General features: G+C 41.4%; 2 protein-coding genes across 2 annotated transcripts in view; one reads left to right on the forward strand and one right to left on the reverse strand.

The window, feature by feature from the left end:
• Positions 1–225: 225 nt before the first annotated feature.
• LOC136445921 (serine/threonine-protein kinase greatwall-like) lies at positions 226–11,777 on the reverse strand. The gene is made up of 10 exons (XM_066444155.1): positions 11,504–11,777; positions 9,989–10,126; positions 8,869–9,008; positions 8,129–8,217; positions 7,534–7,643; positions 5,170–7,290; positions 4,843–5,005; positions 3,786–3,899; positions 1,813–1,914; positions 226–1,134 (listed from the first exon to the last, which is right to left on the reverse strand). Exons 1-10 carry the CDS (start codon positions 11,690–11,692, stop codon positions 977–979), a joined length of 3,324 nt encoding a protein of 1,107 aa, XP_066300252.1. The 5' UTR covers positions 11,693–11,777; the 3' UTR covers positions 226–976.
• Positions 11,778–12,071: 294 nt separating this feature from the next.
• Positions 12,072–16,573, forward strand: part of LOC136446082 (inactive phospholipase C-like protein 1) — a 56,516-nt gene continuing 52,014 nt past the window's right edge. Inside the window, exon 1 of the mRNA XM_066444358.1 lies at positions 12,072–12,379. Coding sequence (XP_066300455.1) covers positions 12,179–12,379 — 201 coding nt within the window. The 5' untranslated portion in view covers positions 12,072–12,178. The remainder of the gene's footprint in view (positions 12,380–16,573) is intronic.

Consider the following 16,573-nt stretch of genomic DNA (forward strand, 5'->3'; position numbering starts at 1 on the left):
TCCATCCACAACTTCTGGAGTTATGCTGTCCATGCACAAACAAAAACAACCACCCACCCACAAACGGCACCGAATACATAACCTCCCTGGCGATGGTAACTAGCAAAAAACTGAGTCGTGGATCAAATTTCCTCATATGCATGATTTAGTTGTATCTCGGAACTGTGTGCGTCTATTGGAGCATACCCATTTGACAGTTGAAAAAATAAATAGCTGGAATTACCATCATTTTTATCACAACTTTATTCACCAATACATGAAGAAAATCAGTCTATTGCGCACATGTAGTTAGTCTAATTTAGTCAGTATTTGCAACAATTTGAATTCTTGCATATTTCCCACCATAAACTTTGGAAGTACATTTTACATGATTGTAGAAGTCTCATTGAATTCCGTGAAATGGTGTCAACGTATAGTGCAATACCAATAGGTATCACTAGGTGTCTCCTTTTCACCTTACAGTACATGCAAACAATATAAACACAGCAGCAGTTTGTTATTTCAAGGCATGCGGTTTCCCAACAAATACGTACATAAACAACACTGTTCTCTCCAATATACACGATATCATGACTCCTTTTTTTTCGAATTTCATACATAAACAGTACATGTATCAGATTTCAATAAAAGTAAAATTTCATGGTAATTTCCTAATTCGGGCATTATAGCCATTTTATATATATTTTCTGCAGGCACACTACTCTTTAGAACCTAATTCAAGACAATAGTTATCACCAATCATTTCCCTAGATTATAGTCACCCCTTTCAAACTTCAACAGTGTATGTGATTGGCCAACTCCAAACCAATGAGGAAGGCTAAATCAGTGTAATCAATTTTTGATTGGTTAGCAGCTTTGCATGTTAATGGCAAATACTTAACAAACAAGAGAGCGTTGATCTTTCATGTCTAATTGGTCAGTAACTTTTCTCTAGCGCTGTACCTATCCAAAGGCCCTATGAGAGGAGTCTTAGAGATCAAAGGTCAATGTCAGACATTTGTAAGTGCTGTGCGTTGTTGCGTGCCTCGAAGTATGACGTGTCGGTGTCGTTGTCAGGACAAGGTACAAACGGGGCCGGCCTGTCATGGAGGTTTGCCCAGTCTATCCCTTTAAACAATGGGTGACATCGCAACTCTGGAAGAAAGAAATTTACATAAAATCATCACTTTGAATTTCCAATGGACAGGAAATTTTTGGGCTCTGTAACAAATGACTAAAAGCATATATTCACTTACTCTCTCTCACTTAATATTTGGACAGCATACTAGTATATGACACAATGAATATATTTTACATTTGGGACCGCATTGTTAGAAGCAACACCTAGCTGCAGTGTGGAGTAGTACCAGTCAGCCCAGACACCAAAATGTTGGCTGTTGATTGTATATAGATCCCTGTTGTGAATAAAGACCTTGCTATCCTCTCACTCAATATTATGGTTACCTATCTTACTCACATTCACTTGATGAGACACTGATACTCAACCCATTCACCCTCTTCCTTGTCTTCCTCACTTCTCTCTTCCTTTCCTTCCTTCCCTACTATTTTCCTTCCTTACATCCCTCCCTCTTCTCTTCCTTCCCTCCTCTCTTCCATCCCTCCCTTCCTCCTCTCTACTCTTCCTTACATCCTTTCATCCCTCCCTCCTTTCCATCCTTTCATCCCTCTCTTGCTCCCTCCCTCTCTTGCTCCCTCCCTCTCGCTCCCATTTCCTCGCTCCCATTCCCTCCCTCGCTCGCTCGCTCCCTCCCTAACTCCCTCCCTCCCATTCCCTTCTCACACAGAAATCAGACAGGTATGACTGTTCTTTACCACTTGGTCCCGGCCTGTTGTAGTCCTCCATAGACAGGAGAGACTCGATGGCATCTCTCGCCTGGTCTGATAGAGCCTCCTCACCTTCAGGCCAGGGGATGTCTGCAAACAACAACAAAAATTATAACGAAAACTACAGTTCCAAAGGAACTACTATTGTTAAAGTTAGGTAATAATTACTTTAGTGTTTTAGATTGAATCTGTTTAATTGCATGTTGTAACAAGAGTTGTATAGAATATGTTCTGCAAAGTGTGGGTCACAGTACCAGCAATACTGCATGTTGGGCAATATTGTATTGTGCCCTGTATAAGGTTGTATTGATTTAATTACATGAATGACATCCTATGGGCATCCCAAAATTGCAAACAACAACAAAAACAAGCTGTCTTCATTACACTGGTATTCATAAAACATCCTGGCCAACGGTACTTCCTACCACGGTGGGGAAAAAAAAATCAAGCTAACTCCTGCAACGTTTCTGACATCTTTCTGCCAACTGTCACCTAATTTCCTGTTAGTGACCCACTGTGCTTAGAATTCAAATGCCAATTATTGAAGTGTGGACAGAACCCACCGTCACGAACATCAAGTGACTACAAAACGCCCTCTTCCCAAAGGTAATCATACTGAGAACTACAGTATAAAGATTGGCTTGAGGTTGCCCACTACTTTGCCCATACTGAGGAACTACAGTTCCAAAGGAAGTGGCTAAGAAGATCAAAACCATTTGTTTTACCATTCAACCATGCTTATACACTAGAATAATAATTATGTTTAGCCATACCTAGTAGGGCTCAACATATTGTTTTTACTCAGGTTTCTTCTCCTCCTGTCAAATCTTCAAATCGATTCATCTCTGTCATTATTTGGTACAAAGATAGTGTGGGCAAATACCCCTGCGCATCTTTTTCATATTGACCTTGAAAGTGATTTTATTGAGGTTTTAAGGCTATTTTTAGCATTTCTTGGCCTCCTGCGCCCTGGTATTTCAACTGACTGTCCTGAAATTCGCTGTAGGTGAGCCTTGAACAAATATTTAAAGGACTACATTCCCATTTTTGGCATACATCTCTTCAAAATGATTTATTTTGGGCTTTTTTGACAATATTTGCCACTTCTGTCACTTTCAATACTATATACAGTGTTGGAAGTGACAGCCACTGCATTCAAAACTGCTACCACCTGATTGGCCAATTGAGTTAATTAAGTTATCTTGCATTTCTGGGTCAGCTGCCCTAGTGTTTATACCAAATGTGGTATGTGACTGCCCAGGACATGTGATTACATGGCTTTGTTCACTCTTTTGGAGTCTTTACTGGAAGACTCCATTCCTGTATGGAGAGACAAATTGTTTTTAAACTCACTTTTGGACTGGGGTGATCCATTCTTTGGTAGAAATATTTTAGAATGGTCCATTGTTATTTTGGGACAGTCCATTTTTTGCATGGCGAGGAGGATGGCTAAACATGCTGTATTTGCTCGCAAATGTTGCCTTTCTAGTTTACGCTGCCTTTAGTATGATTTAAATACTATCTAGCATATAGGCCGACACCCACAGGCCAATGGGCTACAATCCCGCCAAGAAAAGTAGGACGGAAAATCTAATGATTTCGGCGAAAAGCGATCATTTGTTTGTACTTTCCAATGTAATTTTTGGTATCGTCTGTTGTCCCTTTATTTTGGTCGGAAACCATAGTAAAATGTAAATATTGGACTCGAAAATTATGATCTTTTTACACTTTTTTTTATCGAAGCTGCTTGACATAACGGCATACATGTATATGCTGAAAAAGCGTAATACTTCCTGTCTCTGAATAATTATAAAAAAATTAAAAAGTTGTGTGATAACTTTTCTACTATCTCCAATGACGCAAACCCAGTGAGTGTGCACTAAAAACGCTGCTATTTGGGTCATCAGGCGAAAGAATCGCATTACCGTTGCGGCAGACTTATACCGCAAGGCTCTACTCACCCCTATGGAGGATATTCTGGAACACCAGGTCTGGTGTCTGGTCATTAAAGGGAGGAATTCCAGTTAGGAACTCGAACAGACACACTCCCAGCGACCACCAGTCGACCCCAGCTCCTGAAATGAAAGTCAGGTTTAGAGGCTTATATCTACACAACTGATGATGTAACACTAACAGTGTGCCTGACTTGTTGCACTCAGAAAATGATGTGTAAAGTGCACACAAGTACTAATGAAGTAATAGTGTATAAGAGCTACTTAATCCTACCATGACTTTGAAGTCATAGTTTTTTATTAGAGCATGCACAGTCTGAGTCTCATCTGATATCAAACACTCTCTTGGTTCAAGACGAAAAAACTAATGGACATTCAATCTCAAGGACCTTTTAAAAGAAATGTAATTTCAAGGGTAAAGGATAAGGGCCTGCTGTTAGAGTAATCTCCAAGCAGATCTATCAGTGGCTATAGAGACCGCATCCAACTGGCAAAGGGAGTTTTCATCGCCAACAAGATCTGCCTCCAGCCGGTTTGAAGAAAGGCGGCAATGAAAACTCCCTTTGCCAGTTGGAAACAGTCTTCATAGCCACTGATAGATCTGTTTGGAGAGTATGTTATTTATTTATCTAGATTAACCACAAATGTGGAAGGATTGACATAACAGGTGACTATCACATTTTCAAGATGTCATCCCAGACCAGACTGTATTAGGTTTGGACCATCGCACACCGGGGCATGCCCCTACTCTTTTTTGAAAGGTGTGGTGGTTTATTTAACGTGCGCGGGGTGTGGCTCTCCCCAAACACGGGACGTCCATTTAACGTCCTATCCAAGGGACGTCCCTAACTGAAGCTAGGTACTCATTTACACCTGAGTTAAGTGAGGAAAGTCGGGTTAATTGCCTTTCCCAAGGGCACAATGTCGGGGCGCATGTCCAGACATGCCTGGGGGCAGCCTGGGTTCGAACTTGGCTCCCCTTGTTTGAGAGTCGGATGTTCTATCCATTGCGCCACGTACACGACGCCCCAGTTGTTAGAGAGCTATTACAGACACTTAATCCTACCATGTTTCTTCCCCAGCAGCAGCTCAGGAGCCAGGTAGTCTGGAGTGCCCAGGACTCTCCCATCCTCATCCTGGGGGACAGGGCCCCTCCTCACGCTCTTGGGGGTCCTGAAGGGGGTTCTTGCAGGGGTCTGGTGGGGGGTTTTCTGTATCCAACCCATGTTCTACAGTGTCAAAGCGTAAAAAAATGTATCATTGTGACGGAAAATAAGTATTTCAATAATAACACCACCAAAATTGTTGAGTAAATCATTGACCAGTAGAATTTGCTCAACTGCACCTACATGTACATGAATACAAAGCGTTTCTTGAAGATAAGCAAACATACCTGAGGTGTTCCCTTTGATTCCTTTTGTCCTCTGTTCATTGGGGTCCCAAAGGGGGAGGTGGATGTTCCCATACGGTCTGCACGTCCCTCCATACTACACACAGACGACTCTGCTTCAGACGAGTAGTTACTGTGCTCGCTTCGTGCGTAGATCTCACAAGAGTCTCGGAACATGACCTCTCGCTTTGGCGTCTCTTTGATCATTCCTGTACTTTGGCGGCGAGGCGGTGGATTTGACGCAACAGGAACTTCTGAACAGTCTTCCCAGATGACGTCTAAGTTGTCGGCAGAATGGTTCAAGCTTCGTGAGCTTGGTCGCGAGTCTTCCTTCGTGTGGTCAAGACTTTCGATAGAATAGTTCATGTTTCGCGAACCTGGCCTTGAGTCGTCATCCTCGACACTTAACAGACTCATGTCGTGTTCTAAGCTTGTGTCAGCAGACTTTGAAGGAGATGTAACGTTCTCAGCCGGAGCATCTAGGGGCTGTTCTAATGGGAATGCTGGTGGGTGCAGGTCGATTGGACTTGGAGGGTTGCTTAGCAACAGGAATTGGTCCATCTCTTCCTCATTCCCAGTTGGTCCATTCGCCAGCTTTTCTGTGCTTTCAAATGGTGCATTTTTCTCTTTGACTTGATTTCTACTAGCATAGCACTCTGTCACAGATGCATTTTGTGAATTTGTTTCTGATTTGGACTTTTCTTGCACATCCTGGCCTTTTCTGCAGTTGCCTCTCTTCTCATCCTGGTTTGCAGCTGAGTCAAGCATAGACTGCACAGAGATCCTGTCTAAGGCAAGAGTCAAGCCGGTGGACCGCAGGGGGAACGTGTCCTGAGTTTTGCATAGTTTATCTGTCTTCTGCTCACTGTTTTCTGACTCTGGGCTCACTTCGACCATCTCGAAAGCCCTCTTCACCCCACCTGACCCGACTGTGTCCCCCATACACCTTGCACTGGGGTCATGGCCTATCACCTTTGACCCCTCACCTTTGACATCTGGGTAGGAATGTCTATTAATCTGTGTAAATGCTTCTTTTCTTCTATCACTGCCATGTACTAGTGCCCCTGACCCTTTTTCTGGAGAGGCAATCTCCATGTCAGTAACTCTGTCGTGACCTACCACCTTTGACTTCTGACCTCTGACATCAGGGTGAGACCCTCTTGTATTCACTTCACAGGTTTCCTTTCTTTCATCATTTTGACCTGCACAGTTCTGAAATGGTGCCGCCGACTCTTTTTCAGGAGAGAGGACCTCTTCGTCCGTGTCGACAACACAGCCACTATCTGGAAGGGAAGCAGAGCAGATGTCTGGTTTTGTGTTGTTAGCGCTAGCAGCATGATTCATGAAACTCTCTTCCCACTGCGGACTGCAACAGTTGGGCCAGGAGCTGGTCAGGGAGGTCAGGTTCAGAATGGCCTTCGGGGAGATGTTCTTTGCTGGCGTGTCTCTCCTGGGGGTTTCCAGATGCATGATGTCTTTATTAGGATGCACTGCTGGGCTGGGGGTCCTCAGTTTGGCCATGTTCACGTCTGAAGTCGTAAAAACGTTGTCAGAACCAGTGGAGCCAATCCTTTCCCCAACTTTTTTCGATGAATTAGCTGTTGTCTTCGATTTCACTGCCAGAAAATTCTGCTCCAGCCCAGACGTGGATTCTCGTTTAGCGAAGTCACCTCGGTCTGAATTGCACCATGGGATGGATCTCCCAGAAAGCTTTGCACCACTACCGGCAGAGGACTGACTTCCGTCTTTGCCAAAAAACATGGAGGAGACTGAGTTCTTGGATGGAGGGCCTTTTCCGAAGAAATTTATTTCACTTGTCGAAGAATCAGGACAACTACTTGCTTCTCGGAGAGTTGGGGTGAGGCACTTCACAGGCGAGGGCTCTACGAAACTAGAATCTAGCAGCCTTGGCCTCAGAGGAGGGCCACTGGTCACAAGACTCTTCAGCACACTACAGACACTTCCATAAAAGGAAGAGCCACTAGCCGATTGGTTGGAATACCTGGAGCTTGCTGATTGGTTGAGACTGAATGGGCTTGAGTTAACAGAACTCATGGGGCTGTTCATCATACAGTGACGTAACTGCTTGTGTTTCGCTACAGGAGTTCCTGATTTCTGTGCACTCTACAAAAAAAAAAAAGTCCATTATTGCATGACAGTGTAAGTGCATTGAACAGACTAACCACCTGGTTATTATTGTAACATTAAGAAGATACTTTGGGCTAAACAGTTAGGTTGTTTTCAACATTTCATTGGAGTAGCATATATTACAAACTTGTGAATATACTATGAAGGAAAAGCCAGAAATAACAATTACATAGCAGAGTTAGCAGAGATAAAAGCTATATATGTAACATAAAGACTTACAAACGACAAGGCCATTGTGAGTGACAACAGTTGCCCTGGCGTGCGGTTGTAGTCGTTACTCGATGTCTTCGCCTGTGACGGAGTGCCTATCACATCGGCCATGTTGATTTCTGTTAAAAAATAAAGAAAACATCTATCTGAAAATAATATTCAAAATGTCGCACATAAAACATTTTCTATGCATGGGAGGAAGTGGCTGGCTAAAGACATCACACACTGTGCCTGTGTAGGTCTCTGCTTTCATTGGCAGCTCACAGTAAGTGTGGTGGATAATATTGAACATGCTCAAGGTGTGGTCCTTCTCAAGCTAAGGACAGTCAAGTTTTCATCTGCAAGGCTACAAATCTTATCTGTATAGTGAAAATCTAATTTACTAGTAACAAGGCAAAATGCTAGCTTAGGATTTATACTTACAGTTCTATGGTCCTATAAGGGGATTACAATGTACTCAAATGACTAAGACCATAATGCCCACACATTATACATAATGTAGTATCAGCCACATGTATATATAAAAAAGAGCATTACATTTCATTGAAGTATTTTAGTATTGGAAGTATTCTAAGACCTGTCACCACAATGACTGTAAATGTACCTCTATTCAGATTGGATTTGGAGAGCCCAAAGTCTGTCAGCTTTATGTGGCCATTGTTGGTGATGAGCATGTTGTCAGGTTTGATGTCCCTACAGGAGAAGAAAACGTCATGACTTCAATGTGAAATTACAAAGAGACAAAATGCTAGTTCATGTACTATTATTATATCTACATCCCATCCACTACAACCTTTCTGTATCAGAGAATGCAAAATAATTATGGACTACAAGACTTTTTACACAGCATGCAGAGAGCACCTCCTCCCCATAGATTTAAAGCATAATTCCAATTCTTGTCATAAGCTTGATAGAATCTACACACTAATATTTTGTAAGGTTCAAGATGCCAGGGAAAGTCATGCAAGTTGTATTGTCTTAGTTTGTACGTATACAATGCAAACTCCAACTGTCTTGGGGTTTCTGTCCCCTCCCCGCGGCGGCGAGCGGTTACAGGCAGCGAGCGGTTACAGGAGGCTTGATTGAAATCAGGCTAGTATTGTCTGACATGCGTCTGACTCTGAGTGAATATCAGACACAACCCTTCCGTATCTATACATTACACTCACTGAGCGACCTGTAACAGTCTAACCGTATAGATATAGATGTATCGATCTATAATACTAGACTATATAGCCGGTATAACCGCCTTTCAGCGTAACACACCAGCTTCACAGGTGCTGCAGCAGCTAGTTAAACCTTATCAAGGAGTTATGTCAGTAGTGACTTTCTGTCCATCCTGACCTGTGAATGATACCATGACTGTGTAGATACTTCAGTGCCAGGATGACTTCTGCTGTGTACATGATGGCCATGTCCTCATCAAAGTACCCGTAGATGTGTAACAGGGACTTCACATCCCCTCCAATCAGGTATTCCATCACCTGGGGTGGGGGTTAGCAGGTGTCACATGGTTTATGTCATCTCACTCTTCTTTTGTATTCTTTATCCATGACTCCTAGGCTTCTAGCTAGGCATGCGTTCATGCGTCAATTGGACGCATGATACTAAAATAACAAGGAAATTGGACGCCCTCTTTTCAGCTGGCCGCACTGAGGACCCCCTGTTTCCCTGGTAATTACAGACACATATTACTGTGTTACACTAACTTACAGTGTCACTGATGCTTTTTTGTCCTACCAGACACTGGGACAGCATGAAAATTGATTGACATGCCAGGAAATTGCTAATCCATAGAGCCCATTGGGAGAAAGTAAAGGCTCTGACTAGAGTGGTGTACCTAAACAAATTTTAGGTACAGGTACAGGTACACAGGTACCTTACCTAAACTACTTGATCGGAAAATGCTAGATTTTCAATAAGGACAAAAGCATGTTTGAACTGGTAAAAACATAATATTTGATTGTGCTAGGTACTATTTTTATGAAAACAGTTGAAAATTTGACTCCAGCCATGCAAATGTGTTTTCTGTGCTTTAGAGTGGCTTTAGAGCACTGCCAAGGTAATTTCATAGTAATTTTATCTGTCAAAGTGGCCATCCCCTGAGTCAGGTCCGGTACCGACTTGACTTAAAACATTTTACTTTATTTATTCAGTCATTGTGAGCATCATCACATATGTACATAAGCTAGTTCAGGCAACATTGTCGGTAGCAGTTACCCACAGAGATAACTAGATCATAAACATCCATACTCAGTACAATATTCCAAAGTTAAGGACACCCCATATCAGATATTTTGTTTGGACTGTAGTAGGGTCACAAAGTTTATACTTTACGATATTTTATAGTAAAATTATATGGAACATTATACAGGTTATAAGTCTGTGCAATGCACATATACCCACAGAAATAACTCTTAAACAAACAATAATACAATATACCAAAGTATAAAGATACCCTTACCAGGTAGATGTTTTGTTTGGACTGCAGGGAGTAGTAAAGGTGAACGATGAAAGGACTTTTGACCAGAGCCAGGGCATCTCTCTCTGCGATAGTCTGATGAACCATGTTCTTCTGCACCATGTCAGCCTTTCGCACAACCTACAGGATGGTTACAGACTCTTAGTTTTACAAAGCATTAGCAATACGATAATATTTGAAACAAAGTACAGAACTCAGTATGTATCAGTTGAGTCCCAAGACTCCGGATATCCTAACCCTAACTCTTACTCAGAACTTTCTCTGTCCCGGCCCGGCCGGGACTCCCGGGACAGAAATCTACTGATGGAAATTTTTTTTTTTCAAAAAAGTATGTAAAAAAGTGTACTAGTACAGCGTTTTTGAAATATTTGTGTGTAGGAATTTTTGCTCCAACAAAATTTTCCTTACGTATTTTGATTCCTACATGTATAAGGCTAATAATGCTAAAAAAACAAAACGGGTTAAAGAGGGGTAACGTAACATGACCTATTTACGTGCAGAACCTATTTACGTCCGGTTTGGCTCAAGTCCACATGTCGCGGTGTATTATGCCAAAGCCCGTTCTCATGAGCAATAAAGAACATCATAAGTATGATCCTTAGCCATCTCTTTAATTTTTGCACAGCAAAACATAATGGCCATGCGTTTACCACGTGAACGCCACGCGCCGTGCATGTGGGGGAAATTTACAGATAAACATTGTTTTTTTCCATCGTGTGAAGCAAGTGGCCGGACAGACATAGTGATTTTACTATCATTTGTCTGCAGACTACTTTGGACAGTTACTGTGCATTTTTTTCTGATCTATGTTCTTCAAGCATAGCGCTAGAAGGGAAAAGATTCAGAAGTGGACGATAATGGGTTACTCTAGCACAATTCTTCATCATATACCTCAGTATAAATACATGCTCGCACGGTGTTAAACAGGTGGAGAATATCTTACAGACCATGCATTTTCTTATTAGAAGAGCTGATATTTCTGACCATGGGTTTGAAATTTGGCTCTGTCCACGCGGTTTTAAGATAAATACGTTTGGAATAAATCGGACATTAATTGGTCATGTTACGTTACCCTCTGGTGACAAAACTCCCCTGGCAAATTAGTCTGGTATACACTGAGAGGCATATAGTTTTCTTCCACTGGTTAATGTAATGTTAGAGGTTTGTGCAGCTAACTTTATTTATTATTGGGCAATTTTCTGACATCCGGTTTTATTTACCCTGTAGGCAACCATGACTGGATTTTTAGAAGTATCTAGAACCCTGACTTCGTCCAACTTGTCTGATAGGATCTTCTGTTTATCAAAAGTGTTCACAATTTCCTTTTCACAACCACATGTCAAAGGTCATATTTTTGACCAAACAGGTCAGGCAAGTCCGGGCAAGCCTGTGCACAAAAGAACATTAAACCTTCAAAAATCATTTCTAGACTTCTTCAAACGAAAGATATACAATCATACATTGATTCATAACGCTTGTTATTCATATTTTGCCTACCTTCATGGCATACAACTTTTGGTTGTTCTTTTTTCGGGACAGGAAGACTTTTCCAAACGCGCCGCGACTAATCGGCTTCAAAATCTCGAAGTCGTCGACACTGGGGGCCTTTGGGACCTCAACTTTGGTCTCCTGTGTGTTGAAGATTCCAGGCGTAACAGGAACAACATTTTCCTTGTCCTCGAACATCGTGTGGACTCTCTAGAGATATTTTTAGAGCAACAAAAGGTAACAGCCGTCCTTGTCTTACTTTTCCGCCATCTTTAACATTTTGAAATACGCGCCCAAAGCATGCTGGTTCGGACTATTCCATCACTTTAATATAGGGGTAAATAAATATTATCAAAATGTATTTGAGTAGCATAAAGAAGGATAACTGTCAGAAAAAAAGTTAGAATTCTTATATCAATAATAATTTAGTCTTACTAAAATAGTTATGATTTCACTTAATCGCTAAATGTGAAAATACCGTGTTGTTATCATTGGGAAGGTCCAAGAAAGATAAACCTAAATCGTCCAATCAATACGCAGTATTTGCTCACATGACCCGGGTCATGACCGCAACCATCTGGGCTCCTTGATGAAAAGTGAAAGTGATCAACACAAGAACATAATGCCATCGATCGCCTAGGAAGCGCCTCGCTCGCCAGGATAGCTAGACCGCTAGCTGTCGCGATGGCGGACTCAACCGCGAGGCCTGCCGTTCCGACGCTCGAGATCACCGAGGCGGCTGGCAAGGCGGACGGGGACCCCGAGCCGTATGTGCCGAACGGAGCGGCTGCCAGTGCCGGGGAGGGCGGGGCGCAGCTTGCGCCGCCGGGCTCGGGGAGTCCTACGGGGGAGGGGCCTCGACCGAGGCGGAGCAGTCTGAAAAAGGTAAGAATGAAGATGCTACACACGTTTAACAAAAAACGATTCAGTGTCACACTTCCGAAAAATGTCTTAAGTTTTAACCTTAAAAAATTCAGTTGACGTGATCATAAAATGGTAATTCGTAGTTAAAGCGCACAGAATCTCATCTAAAGGTAGGTCGATCAGGGGGAAACAGATATATGAGGATGATGCTGGACACGTACCCGTTACCATCAGTGCTATTTATATCCTATCCCGTTCCACCGATCACTCACGTGTTCTGTTAACCACCTAGGGGCCCGCCTTTCAGCGCCGCAGAGGCAAAAAGCGCTTTTCCCCCATGTCGGAAGATCGCGATCTCATATCCCAAAAGGATATTACATTTACATTCACACTGTGTAGATTATCTGGGCGCCAGTTGGCAAGATAGAAATTAACCACGCATCCATCGACGTGGGACTTAGGATGTTGGAAATGATCATTTTGAATTCGTAATAGGACATGTAGGAAGATTTAGCGCTTGCATACATGTAGAATGTGACATTTGCGCATCCCATGATAATAAGAAAGCAAATGATATAAAATGCATGTGTTCAAAAGAGAAACACTTTAAGATTTCATTCATTCATGTGTTTTTTTTAATATCAAAATAATACAAAATGTACCAGTTGACATTTTAATACAGGTGGTCCTTCAGCAGATGATTTTCATCACCCCAGGTGTCAAAATGTTCTTCTCTTCATAGATAATTGTGCAGTGATTTGGAATCTGGATTGTTTATTTTTAAGCAGAACACATCAGCACTAGCAGTCTTAAATGTCATTTAAAAGTTGACTCTCTTCTTTTGATACAATACACTATCTTTGATCCTTAATTGTTGATACTGACTCTTTTGATACTCAAAAGGTATTTGATTTAAGAAAAAAAAATGCAACTCAAATTTTGTAGACAGTCTCTTTAAATGGGAAGTGACCTGACTTCAATCAAGGAGGTCAAATACTATTTAAGGCCACACCAATTTGATTTCTTGGTTAACAGATTTTCTTTAAATTTTAGCAAAAAAAAGAAAAAAGAAAACAGAAGGCTGGGGTGAAAACTTGCACCTGACCCTGTTCACTCCCTGAAATTGTGTGCACCAAAGTACAAACCTTCCTCTGATCTGAGATTCTGTTTTCATGTTGATTTTCCAATCTAGCATTTAAAAAAAATTCTGTTAACCAAGAAATCAATATGGTGTGGCCTAGTAATACTAAATGTATTTAACCTCCTTGCTTCAATCTGTGACACTACTATTACTAGGGTGACCTTGGGAACCCTGTCTGTATGAATGTGCTATGGTGACAAATGACAGGAAGGGGGGACTGATTACTGGATAATAGAAAGGGGGTTAAGGTGAAAGTAAAAGTGGATGAAGGGAAGGGGCATCCCCAGGGCCTTTTCACTTTGGTTGAAGCAGGAAATGAATATGTCTGTGCCAGAATTCTCCCAGGGCTGTATGAGTGGCTCAAGTCGGGTGAATGATGTTTCAGGTTTAAGGTGGTACGTAGGTACGGTTTGGAGAAGTATGCACTAAAATCATTTCTGAACATATTAAAGACAAACGAATTTGACTTTATTGAGTACTAAGTGAGCTTGACTGTCATGCTCAACTATAAAATTTGATTTACTGTTGGGATGAATAATGGGAAATTTAGGGCCAAATAGGGTAAATAACCTACTAATTATAAGTTAGCTAGCTGAAAGATCTCTGGCTGGCAAACTCTAGAAAAGAATTACCTTATGTTACATACATGTAATTTACACCAGTTATTTAGCCCAGTGAGGAGCCAGTGACAATTTTGACAGCATGATTCTGGGTAAAACTAAAACAGTCAAGTCAAGACCACCTTGCTCTTCATTTTAAAAATGTTTTAAAATAAATCCTGCTTTCTAAGACTTGGCAGACCTCACTTTTCCATTTTTCCGACTGATCATCTGAAGGATGGTTTGAGGTCAGGGGATACCATGGAAACCTGAGGAGATATAATCATGGAAACCAATTGGGAACATGGGGGTAACCATAAAAACCTGGGAATGGGTTACCATGGAAACCTTTGGCATAACCATGGAAAACTGGGGAGGGTTGAAACCTTTGGCATAACCATGGGACTCTGACAAGGGATTTACCACAGGAACCTGAGGAAGAGTTACCATAAGAATATGCGGAGGGGTTACCATGGAAACCTTTGGCATAACATTGGGAATCTGGGGAGGGGTTACCATGGAAACTTGGGGAGGGGTTACCATGGAAACTTGGGGAGGGTTTACCATGGGAATCTAGGGAGGGTTACCATGGGAACATGGGAAGGAGTTGCCATAGAAACTGAGGAGGGGTTACCATGGGAACCTGGATCTCCCCATGGCAATAGCAGTCAGCAATTGCTACTGGCAGAGAAAAGTTTTATATGGCACTAATATGATAGGACACTAAGTTCAGACTTATGAAAAGGCTGAAGAGAGATAATCATATATAATTTTCCAGATAAAAGCAGTAAATATTTCCCTCACTTTATATTATTTGCTGCCTTTTATAATTGGAAATTGCCAAAAGATAGGTTTTGCTATTGGCCTTAAGAAGATGGACAGGAAATGATTTAGGAAGGGGTGGTTTGTGCTTATCAAACCTAAACAGTGCTTCCTCTCGCAGGAAGATGCCAGCTTCCAGACAGGCTTCTGTTATGAGGCTAATACAATTTTGTTGCCAATTCTTTTATGAACCAGCACTACTTTAAATAAGAACATCAATATATACAGGTTTATATGCAGTAACTGGGCGCCTACATGTACATTCATTTCCAAGTAGATGTATTTTTTGGCCAATCTTTTCCCATGTTTTATTCATTTTGAAGTTAAGTTTTGTTTATTCATGATAAGCTCAAATCAGCACGCAGGCCGCTTTTCATAAGTTAATATTGTAATATCATTATTCTCTCTTGTCAAAGAGTACATAATGTAGTTTGCCTTTTGATACAAATTTTATCTTATACCATGGTGACCAAGATGCTTACCAAGTGCAGACTAGCACTGAATGAGGAAGGATTGCTCTTCCACCTAAGGAATAAGCCTGGTTCTCTAGTGTATACAAAGGTGTCAGGAAAGTGGTGCCTGCTGAATCTCAATCACATGAACGTACACTGGGTTTGATCTTTTAGGCAGGTAAAATCTCCCTCAAGATCGGGGCTTGCAAATTTGTTTCAATATCACTATCAGGCTTTGAAAAAAAAACAGTAGTCATATCTTATATACTAGTAATATGATTATTTTTTTTAAGTTGATCTTGTGGTGTGGTGGCAATGTCTTACAGACTTACTTGTTATAGGTAACATTATGCTTCAGCATAGACAAGAAATCTTTAATTTTGTATACTTATAGTATTCAAACAGAAGCTTGACTTTCTCGAAAACCGTTCCCTTTCTGTAGATTAGTGTTGTTGGGACATTGTAACGTCTTAAGTTCAGGTAATTATATGTTTGAGACATCAGTATAGAGGAAGCCTAGTTTGCTCTTTAGCTCTCTGGTATATTGATAATGACATAATCCAATTGCATGCAGGGATATTTGGATAGTGCTACTTGCTGAATCTAAATCACACGGATGTTCTTTCAAGCAGAAAAATCACCCACAACTAAGGGAAGAGTCGGTAGCTGTATTCCTTGGAGCGAAACCAATCTTTCTAGAAATCTATAGCTGTCTCCGTTGTCATTTGCTGATAGATCGGTCTTGTTGTGATGTGGCAATGCCTAATATATATGTGTACACTAAAGGTCAGTATATTTGAAATATCATATATCAGAATCCCTCAAGCCAGTTTTCCCTTAGACTTATTAGTGTATGTGCGCAGATGTGTCAAAAATATTGCCGCCTGCTAAATCTATTGGATATACAGTGCTTGATCTTTTTGCCACAGACATTCCCACAAGTAGGGAAGCATTTGTTTTGGAATAGAATATCTTGGAACTGTACCAAGCTTTTCTAGAAATCTTTACTGTGTCTTCAGTTAAGATGCAGCCACAGGAGAAGCTGTACCTGGACACAAAGTTTAACAAATTGTTGAATCCCATAGTAGTTATGTGTGCAAAATTAGCATACCCATTCTTATAAATATGGTCACCGTGGTATTATATGAGAATAGATTTTGCATAGACAGCATATACACACACACACACACATGCGCACACA

The sequence above is a fragment of the Branchiostoma lanceolatum genome, chromosome 12 (assembly GCF_035083965.1).
Source record: "Branchiostoma lanceolatum isolate klBraLanc5 chromosome 12, klBraLanc5.hap2, whole genome shotgun sequence".
Lineage (NCBI taxonomy): Eukaryota > Metazoa > Chordata > Leptocardii > Amphioxiformes > Branchiostomatidae > Branchiostoma > Branchiostoma lanceolatum.

What these genes read in the sequence shown, in the direction of transcription:
- LOC136445921 (XM_066444155.1), bottom strand. Translation starts at nt 11,692, where the DNA reads ATGTTCGAGGACAAGGAAAATGTTGTTCCTGTTACGCCTGGAATCTTC. An exon ending in CAAATCCAATCTGAATAGAG is followed by an intron (nt 7,644 to 8,128) that starts GTACATTTACAG and finishes ATTTTTTAACAG; the next exon opens with AAATCAACATGGCCGATGTG. An exon ending in GCTGCTGGGGAAGAAACATG is followed by an intron (nt 3,900 to 4,842) that starts GTAGGATTAAGT and finishes CTTTCATTTCAG; the next exon opens with GAGCTGGGGTCGACTGGTGG.